Source organism: Naegleria lovaniensis, assembly GCF_003324165.1.
Source record: "Naegleria lovaniensis strain ATCC 30569 chromosome Unknown tig040, whole genome shotgun sequence".
NCBI lineage: Eukaryota > Heterolobosea > Eutetramitea > Acrasida > Naegleriidae > Naegleria > Naegleria lovaniensis.
The window spans coordinates 92,997-114,832 of record NW_025407862.1 but is presented as its reverse complement, the minus strand read 5'-3'; the positions used below and the strand labels follow the sequence as shown (position 1 = coordinate 114,832).

At 36.8% G+C, this 21,836-nt stretch overlaps 10 protein-coding genes across 10 annotated transcripts; 4 read left to right on the top strand and 6 right to left on the bottom strand.

Moving 5' to 3' along the window:
• Window positions 1-88: 88 nt before the first annotated feature.
• Window positions 89-4,632, bottom strand: C9374_010078 (uncharacterized protein; the record flags this gene model as incomplete). Its single annotated transcript, XM_044685582.1, has 3 exons — window positions 89-725; window positions 859-3,471; window positions 3,584-4,632. 3 exons carry the CDS (start codon window positions 4,630-4,632, stop codon window positions 89-91), a joined length of 4,299 nt encoding a protein of 1,432 aa, XP_044544248.1.
• A 502-nt stretch (window positions 4,633-5,134) lies between these two features.
• On the bottom strand, window positions 5,135-6,643 carry C9374_010077 (uncharacterized protein; the record flags this gene model as incomplete). The annotated part of the gene is made up of 1 exon (XM_044685581.1): window positions 5,135-6,643. The coding sequence occupies one exon, from the start codon at window positions 6,641-6,643 to the stop codon at window positions 5,135-5,137; it is 1,509 nt and encodes a 502-aa protein (XP_044544247.1).
• A 310-nt stretch (window positions 6,644-6,953) lies between these two features.
• Window positions 6,954-7,531, top strand: C9374_010076 (uncharacterized protein; the record flags this gene model as incomplete). The annotated part of the gene is made up of 2 exons (XM_044685580.1): window positions 6,954-7,375; window positions 7,501-7,531. 2 exons carry the CDS (start codon window positions 6,954-6,956, stop codon window positions 7,529-7,531), a joined length of 453 nt encoding a protein of 150 aa, XP_044544246.1.
• Window positions 7,532-7,563: 32 nt separating this feature from the next.
• On the bottom strand, window positions 7,564-8,988 carry C9374_010075 (uncharacterized protein; the record flags this gene model as incomplete). The annotated part of the gene is made up of 1 exon (XM_044685579.1): window positions 7,564-8,988. One exon carries the CDS (start codon window positions 8,986-8,988, stop codon window positions 7,564-7,566), a length of 1,425 nt encoding a protein of 474 aa, XP_044544245.1.
• A 408-nt stretch (window positions 8,989-9,396) lies between these two features.
• Window positions 9,397-10,628, bottom strand: C9374_010074 (uncharacterized protein; the record flags this gene model as incomplete). The annotated part of the gene is made up of 3 exons (XM_044685578.1): window positions 9,397-10,095; window positions 10,182-10,316; window positions 10,470-10,628. 3 exons carry the CDS (start codon window positions 10,626-10,628, stop codon window positions 9,397-9,399), a joined length of 993 nt encoding a protein of 330 aa, XP_044544244.1.
• Window positions 10,629-10,722: 94 nt separating this feature from the next.
• C9374_010073 (uncharacterized protein) lies at window positions 10,723-15,004 on the bottom strand (the record flags this gene model as incomplete). Its single annotated transcript, XM_044685577.1, has 3 exons — window positions 10,723-12,082; window positions 12,163-14,366; window positions 14,504-15,004. 3 exons carry the CDS (start codon window positions 15,002-15,004, stop codon window positions 10,723-10,725), a joined length of 4,065 nt encoding a protein of 1,354 aa, XP_044544243.1.
• A 406-nt stretch (window positions 15,005-15,410) lies between these two features.
• Window positions 15,411-16,054, top strand: C9374_010072 (uncharacterized protein; the record flags this gene model as incomplete). The annotated part of the gene is made up of 2 exons (XM_044685576.1): window positions 15,411-15,608; window positions 15,713-16,054. 2 exons carry the CDS (start codon window positions 15,411-15,413, stop codon window positions 16,052-16,054), a joined length of 540 nt encoding a protein of 179 aa, XP_044544242.1.
• Window positions 16,055-16,244: 190 nt separating this feature from the next.
• Window positions 16,245-18,155, top strand: C9374_010071 (uncharacterized protein; the record flags this gene model as incomplete). Its single annotated transcript, XM_044685575.1, has 1 exon — window positions 16,245-18,155. One exon carries the CDS (start codon window positions 16,245-16,247, stop codon window positions 18,153-18,155), a length of 1,911 nt encoding a protein of 636 aa, XP_044544241.1.
• A 177-nt stretch (window positions 18,156-18,332) lies between these two features.
• C9374_010070 (uncharacterized protein) lies at window positions 18,333-20,165 on the top strand (the record flags this gene model as incomplete). The annotated part of the gene is made up of 1 exon (XM_044685574.1): window positions 18,333-20,165. The coding sequence occupies one exon, from the start codon at window positions 18,333-18,335 to the stop codon at window positions 20,163-20,165; it is 1,833 nt and encodes a 610-aa protein (XP_044544240.1).
• A 137-nt stretch (window positions 20,166-20,302) lies between these two features.
• Window positions 20,303-21,694, bottom strand: C9374_010069 (uncharacterized protein; the record flags this gene model as incomplete). The annotated part of the gene is made up of 3 exons (XM_044685572.1): window positions 20,303-20,645; window positions 20,696-20,706; window positions 20,756-21,694. 3 exons carry the CDS (start codon window positions 21,692-21,694, stop codon window positions 20,303-20,305), a joined length of 1,293 nt encoding a protein of 430 aa, XP_044544239.1.
• Between the last annotated feature and the right edge of the window lie 142 nt (window positions 21,695-21,836).

The following is a 21,836-nucleotide window of genomic DNA, read 5'->3' as shown; positions in this document are numbered from 1 at the left end:
CACGGCTTGATGTGTTGGTTAACGAGAAAGCAAATAACGAAACATGAACTTTGACCACTACACGACCCTTCTTAATTTTATTCTTAATCTAAGACAAAATCTTGGCGCAATTCGACAAACGTTCACAAATTTCTGAAAAACTTGGTCTCTTTGCATCCTCATCCCAACACTGGATCATTAGCTCACAATATTCCTTAACAATTAAGCAAACTTTGGTCTCCATACTCTTGGAAGATAAAAAGAAGCTAGTACCCTTTTCCTTCTCCAATAAATTCTCTCGAACGTATTGTTTCAATAAAGGATCAAGTTGCATGAACTTTCTTGACGATGAACTCATATTCTCATGGAGATCTGAACTCGATTGAATATTAAACGTTTTCTTGATTCTGAAAGGAATTATTGGTCGTAAGCCATTGACAATTTCTTTGGTCATGGACAACATGTTAAAACTTGGTACTTTGAATGAATTGAATGGTTCCTCTTCAATTTGTGGAGAAGGCGATTCGGTGGGGGAAGCAGGAACTTGAGTTGCTTCATCAATGTCCAATAATCTCACCTTTTCTGTACTTGTTCCTAATTCTCGGTCGTCAATATTTGTATCTTTTCCTAAATCAATGGGTTCGTAGGGTTTTGAAGAAATGAGATCTTTGTGTGCTTCCATGAATTCTCTCATGACATCAAAACTTTCCTTACTGAATGCCTTTTCCTCAAAAAGTAATTCCCACCTATCCCAACAAGTGATTATTTTCACAGAAATTGGTCAATTTTTTAAATTTGAAAATAATTTCACAATTTCATAAAAGCAGTAACCACAAGTGATTCATCAATGTTCAACTGTTGTTTCAAAAAAAAACTTACATGATAATGGAAAAACTATAAACGTCACATTTTTCTGTATAATGTTGATCTAGAATAATTTCAGGTGCAATATACGTAGGTGTTCCAATTTGACTGGTCATAATCGTGGTTGCTTCTGATGAGAATTCCCTTCCCAAACCAAAATCACATATTTTACAAACATTATTCTCTGCAATAAGAATATTTTCAGGTTTCAAGTCACGATGAATCAATGGTGGATCCAAGGAATGTAAATATTTCATTCCATAAGCAATATCTAGGAGATAGTTCAGTTTTTGAGCAATACTCAATGGATGTTTCTTCTTCTTACTTTCGTGAATTTTTTTTCGTAAATTTCCGCCCGAGCAGTATTCAATCACAATGAATCGATCGCTGGGAGTAATGGCAATTCCATAAAATGTGACAATGTTTGGAAACCGGAGAGTACTTAATATATATGCTTCTTTTTCAAATGTCGTATTAATGGTCTCCGTTTTCACTTCGTCGTCTTCGAGAGCAGATGTATCAACGTGAATTCTCTTAACTGCAACAATGTTATTCATCCATGTTGCGTTAAAGATGACAGACTCTCCTCCTTGCCCAATTCTTTCTTTTATCTTCAAGTCTTCAGGTTTAATGACCCAGGTTTTTTCTTGAGCTCCCGATGATATGGATGTGTGAGATTCTTTCAAACTATTCTTTGAAGAAATTAATTGATATTGCAACAGACGACGTTGTAAATCCTCTTCTGCTTGTTCTCTTCGTTTAAGTTCTTTCAACTTCTTCCTCAAGAAATAGTAGCAACATCCAGTCATCAATACAATGAATGTAAACACAAAAGCAACCACTGATCCAATGATGATCAAAAACACGCTTTGCACATTGTAATTCGGTGTGCATTCTGTTATATCATAATTGTAAAAAACTGGACAATTAGGAAGTATTTGTACTGGAATGCTAAATTCTCGAATCACGCTCTTGCAGGAGAAATACAAATACAAGGTTGAATTGAGATTTCCAAAGATGGTGATATTTGAAAAAGTAGCCGTGTCATTGGAGAAGGTAGTTGCATAATAGACTTTGCCTTCTTTTGATGTCGAATTTAGAGAGGATGTTAAAATTAAATCAATGTCCACACCTCTTATATTTTCCATTCTTTCGTTGAACAAATCATACGCGTCAATTTTAAGAGATAACTTTTGGCCGGAATACAGAGTTTTTGGCTCACTCTTAAAGACCTTGCTATCCACAAGCGAGTCTCGAATCATGTCAAGAGGGAATTGATAAAATAGTTGTTCTGGCATCCATCCATTGTTAGACAGCGTCAAAACTTTTGGAGTTGAGGCATAATTGTCTCCGTATAATTCTGCATAATTATCGTCGAAATAAGAGTTCTTGCACAGGTCTGCAATTGCAGTACTGACAGTATTTACAAGGAAGATCGCTCCTCCTTGCCTTATTGCACGATTTCCAATAAATCTTAAATTATCCAAAGAAAATTTCGATGATGGAAAATCCAAATTATAAATGTAGAGTGCTCCACCAGATTCTGCCGAGTTTTTGATAAACGTGACATTTGAAAGTTGTGTGGATGAGACGGATGGTGTCAATAGAAGGGCACCTCCTCTTCCTTCCATTTCAGGATTATGGTCAATAGCGTTTCCTTCAAAGGTTGAATTTGACATCAAGAAGCTTCTTGCTGAATAAACAAATATAGCAGCTCCTGATGGACCTTGCTCAGCGTATGAACTCTCTGTACTGTAGTAAATTCTATTTCCAATAAATCTAGAATTTAAAATAGTCAAATCATTTCCTCTCGAATGATAAATTGCTGCTCCTCTTATGGTTGCAGTATTTGAAATGAACAAACAATTGTCAATTGTAAAACCTGTCTTTCTCTCACCGTACAACCCGCCAGCTCTGCCTTGGGCCGAATGTGAAAACTCAAAGGTGGACTGTGAAATGTAGGCATAAACTCCTGCTTTCATGTATAAAGCTCCTCCATATCCTTCACTCTTGCAATGACTGACTTTGGACTGTTGCATGACAACAGTACCTTTCTCAAAGAATATTCCACCTCCATCATATTTTGAGTAGCATGATGAGGTATAAACTGAGTTCAGCACGGTCGAAGGTACATCCAAGTAAATGCAGCCACCACTGTCTTCACTACTTGCATGAGAAAATGTCGAGTTATATATCGAAACGCTTCCTACTTCAGAGGTGGCGTAAATGAATCCTCCAAAACTTGATGGAAAAACGTTCCTACCATCGAAAAATTGGGTATTATTAATAACCATCACCTTGTTGGAGTTTTCACTTTGTTCAGTAATGTATATCGATCCACCGTGACGCGACACAGTATTTTCAGAAAAGGTACAATTCAATATTGTCACACCCAAGCTATTGGAGTTGATTGCTGCACCGTGTTGAGCATTGTTGTTAGAAAATACAGTGTTTGAAATTACAAAAGCGTTCAAATCAAGAGAAGAATATTGTTGAATATCAAGGTATCTAATTGCTGGACCCATCATTCTATGGAATAGAGAGTCTTGAATGTTCACGTTTCCAATGTTTTGTAAAAACAGTGCTCCACCGTCATTATTAGTGAAGTTTGCATTCTTAACCTCGACGCTATCATTGAAAAATTTCGTCGAACAATTATTGTATCAATGAATCGTCATCATTGTTCAATACAATTATTGTATCAATGAATCAATTATAAGACAACAATTTAAAAACGTACGTGTCTGCATCAGAAATTTCCAGTATTGGCCATCCATCTACGCTCAAATTATCCACAAAATTTGATCTTGAAATTTTAACATTGTTCGCTCCTTGAATGGCAACATGGCTACATTTGGTATTTCTTAGCTCAACATCAACAAGGTAAAAACCAGAAATTATTGTGGAATCGCTAACGATAGTTTTGTAAACCACGTTTCCCACCGTATCCATGGTGGTATTTCGTAATGAAAAGTGATTGCAACCAATACAATTAATGGTTGAGTATCCAGAGCATACTCTTCCAGAAAAAATACACTGCTTGTCACTAACCATGGATGAATTAATCATTGTGACAGATCTTGTATTGGTACCGGAAATGAAGGCATGTTTTCCAACTGAATCTGAGCATGATGCTGGTGTGGTATGGTTCATTGTTGGTATGTCAAAAATCAACCTGAAATGCACGTCATTAAAATACGCAAAAACTTCAGAAAGCAGCATGAAATCCAACTCCACGAGATCGTCACGCACAGAGGACATTCTTCTCTGAACACTTGTACTTAAAACTGAACAATGATATCCACATTCAATGGTGCTATCGATTATATTCGAATTGTGAATTAGTAAACTTGGATAATTGACTTCACCTGTTCCATCAAATAAATGTTTCACATTCTCAATTCTACTCTGTGTGATGGTTACAACTGTTCTCACCTTATCATTAATAACATTAAATGTTTTCTCATGCAATGAAAAGACAAATGACATGTTCCTCAAATTCAAATATTTCAATTCGACCAATTGATACGCTTCCGACAACAAGACAAAGCTATTCTGACATGAAATGGAGAAATAGCTATTTTCTAGAGTGTTGTTATTAATTTCCGAAACAATGACAAGCTTCTTCCGTGCTGGACTTGTTGCAGTTGATTGCGGAAGTACAAGACCACAATTTTGGGTGTTATTGTGAATGTCATCAAGTAATAGGACATTCAATTCTTCCGTATCTTGCCAAGTAGTATTGCTCGGTGATGTATTAAACAATTCTTGCCATCGCTCGAGGACCATCTCGAGTGAGTTACACGGATGATCCCTCTCACTACAAGGAAAATTCTGTTCTCCTTTTGGATCGGGAAGAGAAGGGTTTAAATAAATACTTTTAGATTGAGTAAAGGCTTGAACATTATGAATGGTTAGTGTTGAGAATAATAGGATTGAAGAGAATAAGAGTACAAGGGATGTTGTTGTTGTTATTATTGAAATTGGATGATAATGACCTCGGAATGGATCATGATGATGATTGGATGATGATGCTCGGACGTGATGGTTCGTATTATTACACTTGCAAAGAGATTCCATCCTGCCAATTTTTTCCCTGTTTCGCTGTATATTGTAACACAATTCAATTATCGTCTTTGTGATTGGTTCAATTCATAGAAAGGAAGAACAAGAGAAAAGGACGACCTGTACGTTCAATATGGATGGCAATGAACAATTTTTTTCAAAGAAGAAATCGAAATCTCATGCCTCATTGGTTTGTCGTTTCTCCGTGAGAGAGAGATTCAAAAAATCATCTCTTCTTGTTCGACCTTTCCTTGAGTGGTGGTTGAAAAGTTAAACAATTTTGAATAAATTCCATGACCTGCTGTGTTATTTCAGGACTGCTCAAATCACTCGGTGTATCAAAATGTGTTAAATTTTCCATAACACGAACTAGGGTCTTGGATGACTCTCGTTGTGCCATCACTTCCAATAACGCAGCATACTCCTTGGGTTGAATATTGAGATCAGTTGGAGAATTCAATGAACATACAAATGGAATGAAGGGAGGTTGATCATCATTTTCCTCTTCATTACTACGACTACTACCATGACTCTTCATTGACAATAATTGTTCTCTTGTAATCGATGTAAATTCGTACGACGATTTCAAAAAGTATCCTGAAACAGCTCCTCCAATGGAATAGACCCAATTCAAAGGGTATTGTCCAGCCTTAAATTTTGGAAAGAAATCTTGTAGAGCCTTGATGGTTTGATTCGTGATGGGAATGGCTTGATTGGCGTTGAGAATGAGAGGCGAGGAAGGATCTTCCTTTTCACACACTTGCTTAATAAGTATCCACTTGTTCAATATTCTTTGATATTGATCTAGTAATAATTGTCCATAATCGAAAACGACACCATTCATGAGAAAGACATTGCTCACTCGTGGAGGAACATTGAGGAGGCGTGATTCATATTTTCCACAACTTGTTGTTGTATTGGACGAGTGATTTTCTTCATCTTGATGGTTCCATTCATTTCCATATTTGGTTGATCTAGGTCTTGTCGAATCATTCATCATCATGTTAAATACATTCATGGCCTTCAATACGACATTAACTCCTTCCGAATGTCCCAATAAACTCAATCTAGTGGTGTCGATCCATAAATCTTTGGAACGATTCAGAGCCAAATATTCCAATGCATGAACCACATCCCATACCAAATCATCCAACGTGAGAACATTCAAATCCAATAATTGAGGAGCATGTTGTGTTTGACAAGCATAAAAACATGAATCTCGTGTGAATTGATGTGTGACAGGATCGACACGACATTTCGAACATGCCGTATTCGAAACAGAACAACATGTTCTCTTATCATAGGTGAGAACAATCATTCCATTTTGAGAAGCTAATTGCATGGCCAATTCATGAAATGTATTAAAATTGAGTAACGTATATCCACAATAGGGTTTCTTCCATTCGGGTTTTGCTTCTGTATTGAGAAAGACGTAATTATGAATGGATTCATTTCGATTTTGAGGACCACTGCCATGAACGAGAACGACTGCTGGAAGTTTCTCAATATTATTATTGTAATTATTATTATAATTAATATTATTATTATTATAATTAATATTATTATTGGAGGGATGATCTTTGATATGATTAGGAATAGAGGAAGAAGAAGAATGGAAGGGAATGTAAAGAGTTCCGAAGAGAGTCAAATTACCGGAAGGAGCTTTGGAAGTGAATTGAATCGATTCGGTTCGGACTTGGAATGGAGGAGGAGACGATTGACAAGAGGAAGGCATGATGATGAGAATACTACTCGTGAGAAGGATTATGATGATCATTACGACGAGGATCTGACAGCATTGATGAAAAGAAGAAGGGTGGAAAAGTCTTGACAATGACATTTTTTGAATTAAGATTTTCAATGATTTCACTTCTTGTGACACAAGAGTCGTACATTTAGTGTTTCAAATGCTGAGTTACCATTCATTCGATTCAAAACGTGACAACTCTGACGAGTGAGGAGAAATGTTGTTCCGTGCGCATGTGTTCGTTTCCTATTAATACATGAAATTATTCGTCGAAATTCTAAAAACAAAATTAAAAAAAATGTTTTCTTTCTTCTTCTCTGGCAAAACTGCCAACCCAAATGACATTTCCGAATCTTCTCCTTCAATAACATCCACAACTACCACTACAACAAAAACATCATCAAATTCTGCTCCTCCTCGGAAACGTGAAAAAGTAACTCTCAAACCAGGATTTGGTCTTAGGCAATGGAGTATGCTACAAATGAAAATGCCATCTCCGAATGTCGCTTCTTTGGGATCCATTCCAATCGGTGAAGTGGCAAAACATGATACGGTAGAAGATGCTTGGATCATTTTACGAGAACGAGTGTATGATATTTCGAAATTTTTGGATCATCATCCTGGAGGTGTGGAGATTTTGAAACAAGTGTTGGGGAAGGATTGTACGGAGCTATTTGATGAGTATCATTCGTTTGTTAATTCGGATTTTTTGTTGGAAAAGTAAGTAGTGTGAAGATGAATATATATTATTATTGAACTAGTGTCACTTTTTTGAAAACATTGGTTAATATGGAACGAAATCATGCGATCATGAACATTTATAATTTTTACATATCACAAAATAGGTGTTTTCTAGGTTATGTAAAGAGAAATTAAATTATAATGAATTGACAAATTTTCAAGAAAGATTAATGAGTAACGTTGGTAGCAGCATCTGATCGATTCGGTATTTCCAATGAATATTTTCCTGGCTCTTCCTCGATCAGACATGCAAAGGTTCCACTGGCAGCTCTAAAAAGACGGTCAAAAAGAGAATCGGCATGTTCAATGTCAACATGCAACAAATTTGGAAGTAAAATTGCTTGAGCACTTTCAATCTTTTCACACTCTCTCAATACTTGAAAAACATTCTTTCGAGCGACATGAATGTCACCATCCTTAGATAAATCCTTATAGACTAGACAGTTATTACTTAAATGTTGTAATTTTCCTCCGAAATCGACAATAATCGTTTCTTGAATTGGAACGAGCATGTGGTTTTCTTTCATGGAATGTGACGTTGGAACTGTGACAACATTTTCCAAAATGTATGCAGGAACATAGGGTGCATAGTGTGTAATTAACTGTCCAGGTGCAATTTGAGCTGTTGTATCGTTCATCTTGACACTGTATGTTTTTTGACGTGTTTCAATTAGAATTTCTGGCTTGTATGATTCTCGTGTTTCTCTCTCCACAAAATCTTGAGCACACTTTCGGAGTTGTTCCACAGAGATGCCTCCTCTTCGTAACACTTCAAGTTTCAAAACATTCGATTGCTCTGAAGCAGTGATTTTAACAACCGTACTTTCAATTCCCACACTACATTCCGAATGTTTGACATCTTGTTCCGAGCTCTCCAAAATCAAAATTCTAAAAACATTTTCACCATCAATTTCTTCCATCTTGTAACAACCCAAGTCTTCCATGACATGAGAAGCAGTTGTTGGAGAGACATGTCCAAATCGATTTGCAGATGGTGCACTAATTGGCAATTTGCAATGCTCCAATAATTTTCGAATCACAGGATGAGCTGGAACTCTCAATCCTACATAGCCTGTGGATGCCGTAACACAATCCGGAATGATGCTTTCATTGGACTTGCTGACAATGGTCAGAGGGCCGGGCCAAAAACACTCAGCCAAATAATCATAAAATTTCATATATAAAGAATTTTCTTCAATTACAATATACTTTTTAGCTTCTTGCACGTTCAATACATGAACAATAACAGGATCTGTGAGAGGTCTCTTCTTTGCTTTGAAAATGGAATAGACAGCCTTTTCATCAAGAGCATTAGCTCCGAGGCCATAAACTGTTTCAGTCGGAAAGGCAACCAATCCTCCGTGTTTTAAATGTTCACTACATTGTTCATAATAATAGGAATCCAAGCTCGACGAGTCGGAAGAATTTCTACTTTCACTACTGGACTCCGAATTTAGACTCACTTTTAAAACACATCCATTATGGACATCATGTTCACCAAATGATATCCACAACTTGTTTGACTCGGCCATTGATGATGATGAATTTAAGGATGACGCATCAGAGGAAGAGGAAGAGGCGTTTTGAAGCATTTTTTTCTTGTGCAAATTTAAAATTGTATCTTGCAGATGATGATTGGAGTGGCAATGATGGAGAGAGAAATGAACCATTGTTGTTGCTGTTGAGGTGATTGTTAATGCATGAACAATAAACCTTTGGTTCTTCTTTTTCCGAAAGAAATATTTCCAAACTGTGAGCGGAAAGTTTTGATTCCATCGAAAAGCATTCCGAAATGGAAATTGGAAATGCTTGGGTTCTAGATGCATTTTTTTATTCCTTTAACTTTTCTAATAGCTTAAATAACAATCATTACATGATTTCATTCATGCCAAAATAAATTTACATGATATTCTTCATTCCAAATCAAATATAAATATTTTAATATTAAACATGATATTCATCATTCCAAATCATGTACTTAACATATTGATATCATGACATTATGGTTTGCTCACTTCTGTCAACTTGGCAACTTCCAATAATTGTGAATATTTCGAAGTAGGTAATGACAAACTTCCAGTATTCATCCAAACAAAATTACACAACACGCCACATGAATAACCACATGTCAAGGCCACACAATACACTTGTTTTCCTTGAACACTCGTCACACAACGAGTCTCTAACACTTTGGTAAATTTGTTGCATGACACTCGACTTGTCACGTCCATTTCTCGACTTTCCATCTCATATTTTCCATGACACTTGTCAGCACGATCTTTCAAATTTTTCAAATACACTTCCAAGAATACTTTAGCACCTTCATCGAATGGTAATGTTTTAAGGTCATTGTATGTAATGGTTAAAACTTCACCTGTTGTGGAATTTATCAACACTGCGACATGAGTTCCCAATAATTTATTGGACTCGGTCGTAATGAGTTTGAAACCTTTAGGAGCAGAAGGACGGAATTCACTTGGGAAGGTACCATCAATGAATCTCATGGTTGAACTTGAAGACGATGAAGAAGGAGAAGAAATTGAAGTTTTTTTGATTGTCTTTTCAGCAAGTCGATCGACTTTGTAACTCACTTTAAGAGTTCCAGATTTGGTATCTTTGAGAGGAAGATCAACTGTGTAGAGTTTTCCAAATTCAATGTTGGCAGCATTGATTTCGAGAGAGGCACGTCCAAGAAAGTCCTTTTTATCATGATAATAACCGTTACACAAAGATAATTATTACACAAAATGTCAAATGTGTGAATGAGATCGGAAGAAAGACTTACATTACTGGTAATTCGATCCCAGTCATAAACTTCAAATCCAATGGTAAAGGATTGATAAGGAGAGTTCATCATGTACAACAAGTAATGATATTCAAAGGTTTCATTCCATACGGGATTTAAATTTTTCTTAATGATCTATTTTGGTGATGTGTCCATGTACAAGGGATTGTTATTAACCATCATCATCGTCATCGCCATGGATTGTATTGATCAAAAAGATCATCATCATCATGGACATTCATTTGAAATATATATTAATTTTCACACAATATCCTACAACAAACCTACCGATGTTCTTTTCTCGTAACCACCATTGATCGAAACATCAACAAAAGGATCAGAATAGCCGTTCAAATCTGCGGACACCAAGTTCGAGGCACTTTCAACTCTAAGAGTGAGTCGATCGTGATGAGTAAAACAAGGTGTGGAATCAGTGGTGGTAGACATCTTGACGTATTTTTTCAGTTAATCGGAGCAGGATCGCGCTTAACGTCGTGACGGAAGCTTAGCCTGAATGTTCAGGGAGAAAATTATAATTTAATTACGGCCGAATAGAAAGGCGAGCCTTATCAAGCACCTCTTTCTTAATTTTGGGATAGTTGGGATGTTTTTGCAAAACTTTGTGACAAACATTAATGGCTTCAATGTTTCGTTTTGCTTTCAATAGATTGAATGCTAGTTTGTAACCACTACTTGGTGAGGTTTCACCTGACAGTTTCCAAGCCTTTTCATAGCAATTTGCAGCATCTTGGAAAGAGCCTTCCTTTTCATAAATTAATCCGTCCAGTTCCCATGCTCGTGTGCAAGACTTGTTAATTTCTAAAATTTTCTTAATGAGCTCTTGTGCCAAATCAAACTTTCCATTGCCAATATAAATATCTGCAAGGAGTAGCCATCCTCGTTCGAAATCATCCTCCCATCCAGGTTTCATGCCCATTTTAGAAATTCGTTTCAAGGTCTGTCTGGCTTTTGGTGTTTGTTTCGTCTTTTCAAAAGCGTACGAAAGTGCAACAAGGGCTGGTACATAATCTGTATCTTGTGACAACACTTCTCCAAAAAATGGAATACACTTCTCAATTTCATCCTTGGTTTTACATTTTGCAATCTTGAGATAACCTTGTAGAGTTTTCTTTTTGTGTGGTGAAATGGTTGTAGTGGTCAGCTCTTCCAATAACCTTTCAGCTGCAGTAATACTTTCCATTCTGTTTTCACTGACCACGGTCTTGGGATTTTTTTCTTTTTGATCGCTTTCAGAAAGCGAACTGTCCACAGTGGTGTCTGGATTGAGGTATGTCTCAATCATATACACAGTCGCCATTTCACCCCAATCACCACTTTTTCTTGCTCGGTTGAACCAAACCAATGATTCTCTTGAATTATTTCTGTACAAGTGAAAGAGACCATTGCAAAAGTTGAAACCTGGATCATATTCTTCTTTGGGTGAGAAATTTCGTGCTTCCTTGAGGAATGTTTCTGCCTCATCAAGCTTTCCAGCTCTTCTAAGAAGGGTTAATAATTGTACAAGAGCCTTGTAATTATTTGGTTTGTGATGTAGGAAGGTTTGGAAATGTTCGATAGCCTCTTCAAACTTGTTGTTTCTGAACATGATATCTGCCATCATGATTGTGGCTTGCTCGTGCGACTTGTTCACTCGAAGTAAACTTGTGCATTGACTTTGACAGCCCTCAATGTCGTTATCCTTCAAGTAAATTTCTGCAAGAGCTAGCATGCTTGACTCATGAGCTTCATCATATTGGAGCGCTTCTTTGAAGAATTGTGATGCTGTTTTCGAGTCTCCAGACTTTCTATTGTAGTCTCCCAATTCGTAGCAAATCTTGGCTGCTATTTGTTTTTCTAAATACAGACTGTCTTGTTGTGAATTTTGAAGCTTTGAGAGAATTCTAAAGTACGCAACGAATCAAAGGAAATTTTCAGTATGAAATTATTAGAACGAACTGTTAACACCGAGCTGAACACTTACTTGACTTGCATATTCTTGGCTTGTTCCAAATCACTCATGGCCACTTTCAAATCACCCATTTTACAGTGAACCTGTGAAAGTAGTAAAATGACTTTCACGTATTGGGACATTAAGCTAATTTGATTCGACTTTTTACCCTCAATCACAGATACTGTTTCGGTGAGGGTTCGTTCAGCCTCCTTAAACTTTCGAAGTTTGAGATATAGTTGTGCCAAATCATATCGAGGATCAATATTGTTTTGATCAAGCTCAATGGCTTCCTTATAGAAAGAAACGGCTTCCTCATAATTGTGAACCAATATCAGCGATTTGGCAATCTTATTTCTGAGAGGTAAATTTTTTGGATCAATACTAAGCGCTTCTTGATAAGCTTCGATGGCCTTCTCTGGTTCTTGAATTTTCATGTAAGCATCGCCCAAGAATAAATAACTTGAAGACGTCTTGATTGATTTTTCTACAAGTTCTTCATAGCATTTGGCATAGGAACGTTTATCATTTCTATTGAGATATATTTTTGCAATTTCTGACTTGGCGAGTAAATAGTAACTGGACTCGGGTTGCACCGATTGCAAAATTGAAATCGCAGTATCAGAGTCATTTCTACTGATGGAAAGTTTGGCATTGGCAATGATAATTCTTCCTTCTTGCTCAGTTCCAGCAAACTTTTCCAATGCTTGTTCAATGTATTTGGCAGCTTCAACATGTTCATTTCTTCTAGAATGGACTGCCGATAGCTCCAAGTATATCGAGATAATTTCATCATCAGAAATTTTTCGTTGAATGGCTTCTGCTTTCAAAATTCTCTCTAAATTTTGAATGGCATCTTTGGTTTCTCCTTTGGATGCAAGCACTTTGGCCTTCAGCAAGTTATAGTCTGCTTGTTTTGTGACAGCAAAATCATAGCTCACGGCTCTCTCCAATTCTGTGGTGGCAAGAGTATAATTTTCTTGGTAATATGCAATTTGTGCCAAAAGAATATGTGCCTGTGAACTCTTAGGATCGTACTGCAACACTCTTGCCAAAATGCGTTGTGCGCTCTCAAAATCTCTCATAATGAATTTGGTTTTAGCCAACAACAATTGGGGAAGCATTAGACCTGGTACCTCTGATGTTAGAGACGTGAGAATTTTCGAGCATAAAGCAAGCTCTTCCGTTTGTGGATCTGTAGGTCCCAATGGTTCGCTTGGAATTGAACGTATCAATTCATGACAAATTTCCAAAATAAATTGAGGATTTAAGGCGCCATAATATTCAATGCTTTTCTTCATGGATCGTAATTCCTTCTCATGGAGTGCATAAACATCGGAAAGGGATTTGGTAAAATTTTCCACATTCTTGTTACATCTATGTTCATAGAGAGCCATCAGAAATAAGAGTTCAGATTTGTTTTCTTGTGCTGACTCTTCGTGAGCATCGTCATCCTCTTCCATGATCACTTCGATATCTCCAAGAAAATCTCTGTATTGGGTGGCCACATCTTTCTTGTTCTGCAAAATGGAACATTTGAAAAGTCCCTTGTTGGCTGAAATACTGCCATCATTCAACTCGAGAGCTTTTCTGAAGGACGTCTCGGCATTAATAAAGTCCTTCATCATTACTTGGATATGTCCCTGAAGTATGAAATAATCGGCTTCGATCGGATTTGCTTTTTTAGCCAAGTTGAGTAAATCGATGCACTTTTTCAATAATTCTTCTTTTCCTTCGGAGAGTGATGAAAACGTTTTGGCCAAGGAACTGCATAATTTATCATTCTTGGCTTCTCTCTTTGTGATGACTTTGAATAATTCGTTGAATTGGTTCACAAGATCTTCATATTGCGAACCTTTCACAAACAAATATAATAAATTAATATACATTGCATCTACATTGTTGGGATCTTGTTTTTGGATTCGGAGCGCAGTTTCTCGACACTGATCCCAGTCATCTAGTTGGATGAGCAAGAGACATTTTTCAACCTGAGCGGGTGAGAAATTTTGGAAGGACAAACTAATTTGACTGCAAATATCGATGGCTTGTTGTATTTTTCTTTGTTTTTCTGCATTTTTTGCTTTTCCCATCATGGCGTCGAGGTTTCTTGGATCGGCCTTAATACATGCATCAAACAACGATTCGCAGTTCACGAGTTCAATTTCGTCATCTAATAGCGTGGCCCATGCTTTGACTGTCTCCAAGTTTGTATAGGGATCTTTGTATTTTTCATCAATCTGTGGAGTAGTAGATGAATGTAACAAAATGTTATTGGTGCAGAGTCATGATGTAGTGCAGCAACGTTCGAGAGAAAATTGATGATGTTTTGTTTTTTCAGTCAGATGTGTTAAAATCTTAATGGACCACAACTTACATCTTCAAGAATATTTCTACACTCGTCATACTCTCCCATGTGTAGATACAATAATGCTGCTTGCAACTTGGCAGAGTTTTGAGCCGATCCTCTTTCCATTTCAATAAATGTTTTCAACGTTTCAATTTCTTGTTCATCTTGGTTCGCAGATTGTTCATGAGCTGCCACCAAACCGATGTACGAAGCAAGTTGCACTTCCTTGCGTTCCTTGATCATGTTATATCCTCGGATGGCCTCACTCAAATTTCCTTGCATACAATGCCCAAACGAATTCCATAATCTCACGATCGGATCTTCACCTCTCGTTAAAAACAACTCACAAACTTCCGTGACCGAGCTGTAGTACTTTCTTCTACAATTATAATTAATAAAGGCCTGTAATTCTCCAACTGATGAAAACCCCGATGAAGCACCACCCTTCAAGGATGACAAGGTGGTCGATGCCATTGTTGTATTCGGACCAAAATTAGGGTTGTTGTTGGAAATACTGGCTCTCATCATTTCTTATTTTTTTTTTGTAGTATTTTTGGCGCGCTAATGTTTGTTGTTCGCGAAACGCTTTCCACAGAATCATTGTCACAGGGACATGTCAATATCATTAAAACGAGAAGGAAGAGACTCACTAATCATTCAAACAGCAGAATGCTATGAACATGCAAGTTAGTACACGTTTTTTCACTTGTAAGGTCGGCCCAATTCTGAAATGACCGATTCACCTGAGCGGCTTGCTGTAGTAGCCGACTCCAAGTTGGAAGAGCCGTTTTACTAGTCATTAAAGTCGCCGGCCAAAGCGAAGCATCATTCGACACGCTACATTCATTTCTCCTTCGTTAAGTAAGGGAGAATCACAAAAAATTCACTTCACATCCTCTAAGAGAAGTCTCACAACTGTAGTTACACTATAAGAATGAATCGATCTGCAGCTTTCAAGACTGTCCTTGGTAATCTCAAGAAGAGTTCTGCAACTACTTCTACTGCTATGGCTCAGCAACAAAAATCCAACATTCTGGTCCTTAGATTTACCTCGGCGCAACATCAACAACGATTCTTACAATCGTTGGCAAAGAGAAACAATCCTGGATTCTTTGATGTGGCTTCTGGAATGGTAAGTTCTTCACGAATGGTTGTCTGGCTCACTCGACTAACAAACTTTGTTTCGACACACTGGTGATGTTGAACCACGTCTCTGCACCGTAAAACAACACTCAGTATGAAAGTGATAAATACAAACTTGATAACAAACCTTTCGAATTCAGAAATGGAGAACCCTTCTTCTTGTTCTATTATTTGGGATCTGTCATTATCAGTATTCCAGCCACGATGGCCTGTGTGTTGAGTGCTATCTTTTTCTTGTGGTATTCCTTTTTCGATACTCAAGTGACAAGATCAAGATCCAATCCACATCCATTCTTGGAAACAAAGAATGGAGCTCAAGCGCAAGCAAGCTTAATTCCACTCTTGAGAGGTACTATGAAATTTGGTATCCTCAATGCTGATTACAAACAATTGTATTGGAATGAATTGAATAGAGCCAAGAAGCATGAACTTTAAATTGGGTCATTAAATTCTTCTTGTCGTCTTCCGACGGTTGATTCAACGTGGGTAAATTCTAAATTGCAATGTTTGTTTTACCTCATGTTAGAACTTCCTCAGTTGTTCTTCACTTCATTTTCAAAGTGCTTCAAAATCAAGATGATTTCACAAGTTCATGATCATCATTCACAAAAAAACATTTTCGAACATGCTTTCCTCATCCCAACAACAACAACACAGTGTCTATACTCAATGTAAAGTTGGAGATTTAGATGGAATTAAACAACATTTTCAATCCTCCACGAATCCATCGCCCTCTCTGGATGAACCCGATGAGTTTGGAAATACCATGCTCTATTATTCGTGCCTGTGTGGTAGATTGGGGATAGTGAGGTACCTCTCCGAGTTGGGTGCTCGCGACGACAAGTACAAGCGATGTTTTCTAAATGCTCTGAATTTAGACGTTCGGAGAATGTTAAAGTTATATAACGTCTATCATCATCAACATGGACAAGAAAATAACAAGAATCGGAACAAACCATCATCTTCGGAACAAGATGAAGAAGACGAAGAAGATAATCTCACTCAAGTATTGAAAAAGTATGCCATGAAGTGTGTTCATGAAAATAGGAATGATAACAAAAAGGATCAGTCTCAGGAAGGAGGTGAAGATCAAGAGCCTCTTTCAGAAGTTAAACAAGAATCCCCAGAAACAATCCATGAATCAAATGATGATCGTATGATTGTATTGAAATTTAAATTTGCTGATGAAAAATCCGTGAGCGAGTACAAGTGTCATTTGTGGATCTTGTTGTCCAGGTGGCCACAATTTTTACATTTTGTCCATTTGCAACGAAATAATTCTCAAAATCATAATTTAATTCAAGCATTACCTCAGAATTTTCTGGTTCGATTGGAGAGTACGGACATACCTCTTTTTAAATGTAACAGTAATAAGGAAGTGGAAGAATATGTCAATCGAACATTTCCTCAGCTTGGTGGAAGTGGAAAAGCGTTTAACTCTAAATGTAAACAAACAAAGCAACATTATCGTCAAATCAAAGAGGTTTTCCAATTTCCGTTCATTTCACAGCAGGATGTGATTCAAAAACTACCGAATCAAGATACTGATCTAGCTCAATTCATGAACGACCATTTGAAAGAGATTAATTTTGGAGTGGTTCCATTCAAGAGAAAATCCTTTGACACAGTATTGGTTTGGCTGTATAGTGGCCTCCTCATAGATCCTTCTCGAAAATCTTCATTTCTGCCGAGTGAAGTCGATTTCTGTACCGTTTGTCATGATTTGGTAGTGATGGCCAAATATTTACAACTCTCTTCCCTCATGGAAATGGTGACTGAACACTTGTACAAAATGTATGAACATTGTGGTACCAAATTCTTGCAAACACATGTCATGAAAAAGAATCAGGAATTATTGGCCAATGATTTGGATCCTCAATCGTATTGCAAAAGCTCGATCACTCTCACAAATCCCATAGACAAGATGAAACGAATGTGTTGCAATATGGGAATTACTCTTGCCAAAGATATTTCCCGTGATGATGAACATGCATCGTCAACACCAAGCACATGTGAATTTATTTATTGCAACAAACAATTCATGATGGATCGAAGTTTATTCTTTGAAGTCATTATTAATTGCTCGTTTGAAGAAGGAGAAAAATTTAGACGACAATTAGATCAGCATGAACTGCCTCTGATTGATTTTCAACAAGTCAGCCACACCAATGTTCTGTGTGAAATCATTCGATATTCCTATTCAGAAAATGTGAACATTGACAAGGAAACCATTTTGGAAGTCATTACATTGGCTCAAAAATTGGGCTTTCCAAAACTTATTGAAAGATGTGAATCCTATTTTTCAACATGGGTCACTACCGAAGATGTGGACAATGTGTTTGAATTGTTCAAAATTGCTTGTTTAGTTGGTAGTTCTAAATTGAAAATGTTTTTCGAAAGGAAAACCATTGAATATTTTAGAGAACAAACAGAGAACGGAATGATCACTGTAGATGAAGTGATTGAGAGTTTGGAATGTTTGGGATGTGATGAGGATGAAATTTCAAGATTCAGAGCTTATTTGAGAGCGAATTAAGCGATGGTCTGGATTTAATCTCATGTATTGATTTAGTTTATTCTTTTTAATATTTTTTACCAACCCTCGAATATTCATCAGATCAATCTTGATAATTTAATGAGTTTAATCTTTACAAAATTAATATCTTCAAATAAGTTAAAATCAAATTAATTAAATTAAAAAACCATAAAAAAAATGTCTAAACGAGATCGCTTGGAATTCATTCATTCAAACGTTAATCATGTCCACGATCTTCCAGCACACTCCACCATCCACATTCCGAAGAACAAACATTTAAAAACAACACATCACAGCAGTATCCATGAAACAATAATTATTCTTACGGACTTGTCATCCAACCACCACCCCAATACGTTACAACAACTGTTACAGCATAAATTTTCAATGCAACAACTCGGAAAGAAGAAATGGTTATTGGCACGAGAGAAGAAATACGATGGATATATTCCGATTGAATTCTTGAACGATCGGGAAATGATTTTACATCATATCCGAAAGTATGGTTATGGAATGGAATATTTACGATTCTGTAGCCGCTGCGATCTACTTTTGGATAAGCAATTTACCCTGCAAGTAGTCCGAACGAATGGCCAACAACTTGACCATGTTTTTGAGCCATTCAAACAAGATACGGAAATTGTATTAGCTGCCGTTCAGCAAAATCCAAATGCAATTTTTTATGCAACAGGATCATCTCGAAACGATCCACAAATTGTGGAGGCAGTTCTTGATCGACATGAGGAATTGTTGGAAACGTATTGGTATACTTTTCATATTAATGATGAAATGGCACGAGAATTGGCCAAGAAAAATGCTGCTGCAATAAGATTTTCAAACTGGTTGAAGAAGGATAAGGACTATGTGTTGAAGCTTGTTAAAAATCAACCACGGGCCATTTGTTATGCTTGTACTGAATTGAAAAACGATTTTGAATTTCTAAAACAAGTGGTGTCGTGTAATGGCCATGCATTGAAGTATTTACTTGTTGATTGGACCAAAAATTTGAATTTTGAATGTGTGGATCGATGCTCGAAAGAAATTTTTATGGAAGCTTTCAAACATTTAAACAACACAAAGAACCTATCAATTGATTGGACAGATATAAAAATCATGAAACAAGTGGTTTCTGAATGGGGTTATGCATTGAAACATGCATCTAACGAATTGAAAAACAATTATGATCTCGTACTAACAGCGATCAATTGTAGTGCATGTTCCTTAAAATATGCCAGCGACCATTTAAAGAACGATAAGACACTCGTATTGCAAGCAGTCAAAAACAATCACAACGCCATGCAATTTGCTTCCCAAAATTTAAAGAATAGCAAAACATTTGCAATGCAAGTGCTCAAGAATGCCAACGCTTGTGTGTTTCAATATTTTTCAGATGCACTGAAAGGAGATCGTGACGTTGCAGAATACGCTGTGTCACGACAAGGACAATTGCTGGAATATGTTTCGCAAGAATTGAAAAATGACTTTTTGACAGTTTTTACTGCTGTGAGTCAAAATGGAAGAGCACTGCGTGATGCATCCAATAATCTAAAACAAGATCGTAACATTGTTCGAGCAGCCGTTTCTCAAAACGGATATGCCTTAAACTATGCCTCAGAAAAACTGAAAATTGACAAGGACCTTGTGACATTCGCAGTTCTGACATATCCTGAAATTTTGCGAATGATTTCTTTGGACACTCTTGGATTGGATCATGAGTTTGTCCTGCAAGTGTTGTGTACACTTCTAGACCATTCAGTATTTCATCAATCATTTCCAACTTTAATGAATCATTTCATCCTGGGTGAACTTATGCATGATCGAGAATTTATGTTGCGAGCTATACGAGAAAATGGACGTGTTTTGGGTATGGCCAGTTGCAAGATTAGGCAAGATCAAGAGCTCATATTGGAGGCACTCAAAAACAATGGATTTGTAGAGAAGTATAGCAAGGAATTGTATCAATTAAGAATGGAGCAATGCTATTACGGAGCTTATTTAGGAAAAATCTAACACCCGTGCACCATATATAAAATTAAATGGTTGCTTTTTCAATTTCCAGCGCTCTGTTATAATGCACCTAAATTCATCACACGCTAATTCATTGGTTTATTATCACAACTACAAAATTCAATCAAGTTGAGAATGAACTACTCAATGCTTTGGAGTTCTTCTTCCCTTGTAAACAATAGGACGAAATGAATTAAAACACTGTACCACATGATCACACGCGAGTCTCTGAGCTCAGTATTTGTAATTTCAAAATATAGAGAGCCATCCATCTCGTTGAATGCATATTTCTCTGCTTCCTCACGAGAGATTTGCCTCATTTTCGATAAATCGGATTTAGTTCCAATTAAAATTTTCTCCATGGTTCCAACATTTTCTTTTGCAAATTGACGTTGTTTTTTAACGAAATTAAAACTTTCTCTATCTGTAATATCAAATAGCATAAAAGTTATGGCTGATCCTCGATAATAGATTGGTGAAAGACTTGACCACATTCGAGAAACATGTTTCAAACAACGAAATGCTAAACCTACGTATAAAATCTCTGTGAGGGAATAAGAGTTACCATTGTTTGTCGAGAGTACACAACTTACTTCAGGTCCTGCTTGATCCCACAACATTAAATTAATGGAACCACACTCTCCAAAAGAACAAATCTTTTGTGAAAAATCCACTCCAACAGTATAATTCGTTAAATTATTCAAGGTTAAATCATTCATCATGCAATTAAGAAGACTAGTTTTTCCCACACCACAAATGCCCTCCAGTATGATCTTACATCCATACCTGTTTGGATGATCTTTCAAATATTTTGGTCTGACATGATTTTTTAGTAAACGAATGGATGAAACTTGTTCGCTCGCATTGTTATCTCGAGTATTTGGTTTTGAAAAAAGTGATCCTAAATAAGTGAATACTTGTGAGAACAATCCATGGCTCTCGTTACTCGTACTAGAGCTACTGCTCGAAATGGTGTGCTTGTTGTGATTACTTTTCAAAGACGACGCAGGTATCAAGTGTCCATAAGTTCTATTGTCATACCAAAAAGACATGATGTATTTCAGTCGTTTCATTTCTTCATGTAACCAATTGGTATTCATGAGTGAAGAGACTGTTCGGGTGTCGTTATTACGAGTTTCCATTTTCAAACAATCTTCTACATAGGACAATACGAATTGTCGGATATAATATTTCAAAAGATGTTTCCCTTGATCGGTTTCAAATAGATCTGTAAATTTCAAAGAAAGGTTGTGATCAGGAAGTAAAAGCTTGGGTATGTTCTGATAAAACCTCCATTGTGGATATTCCTTTGAAAATTTCATTTCATCATCCTCTGCATTCATCGTATCGTTCTTCCATAAAATTCGGACAACAATTTCATCACGCCAATAACGACAAACATTTCCCATACTAAAAATCAAATCCACTGGCTGCAGAAAGGATATAATATGTAAAGTAAGCTCGGAAGGGAAATTTTTGAAAAAACAACTGATCTGGAGCGTTGGTGCTTGTAACGTGCTGCTGCTGCTCATTCGTGTGATCAGATGGATCCAACTGATGAAACACTGATATATTTTTTTAACTTCCGTAATAGAAATAACGGAATGAGTAACACATGCAAGTTTGAATTTATGAATTGATGTTGGCTTGGTATTTGATACATATTAAAAGAAT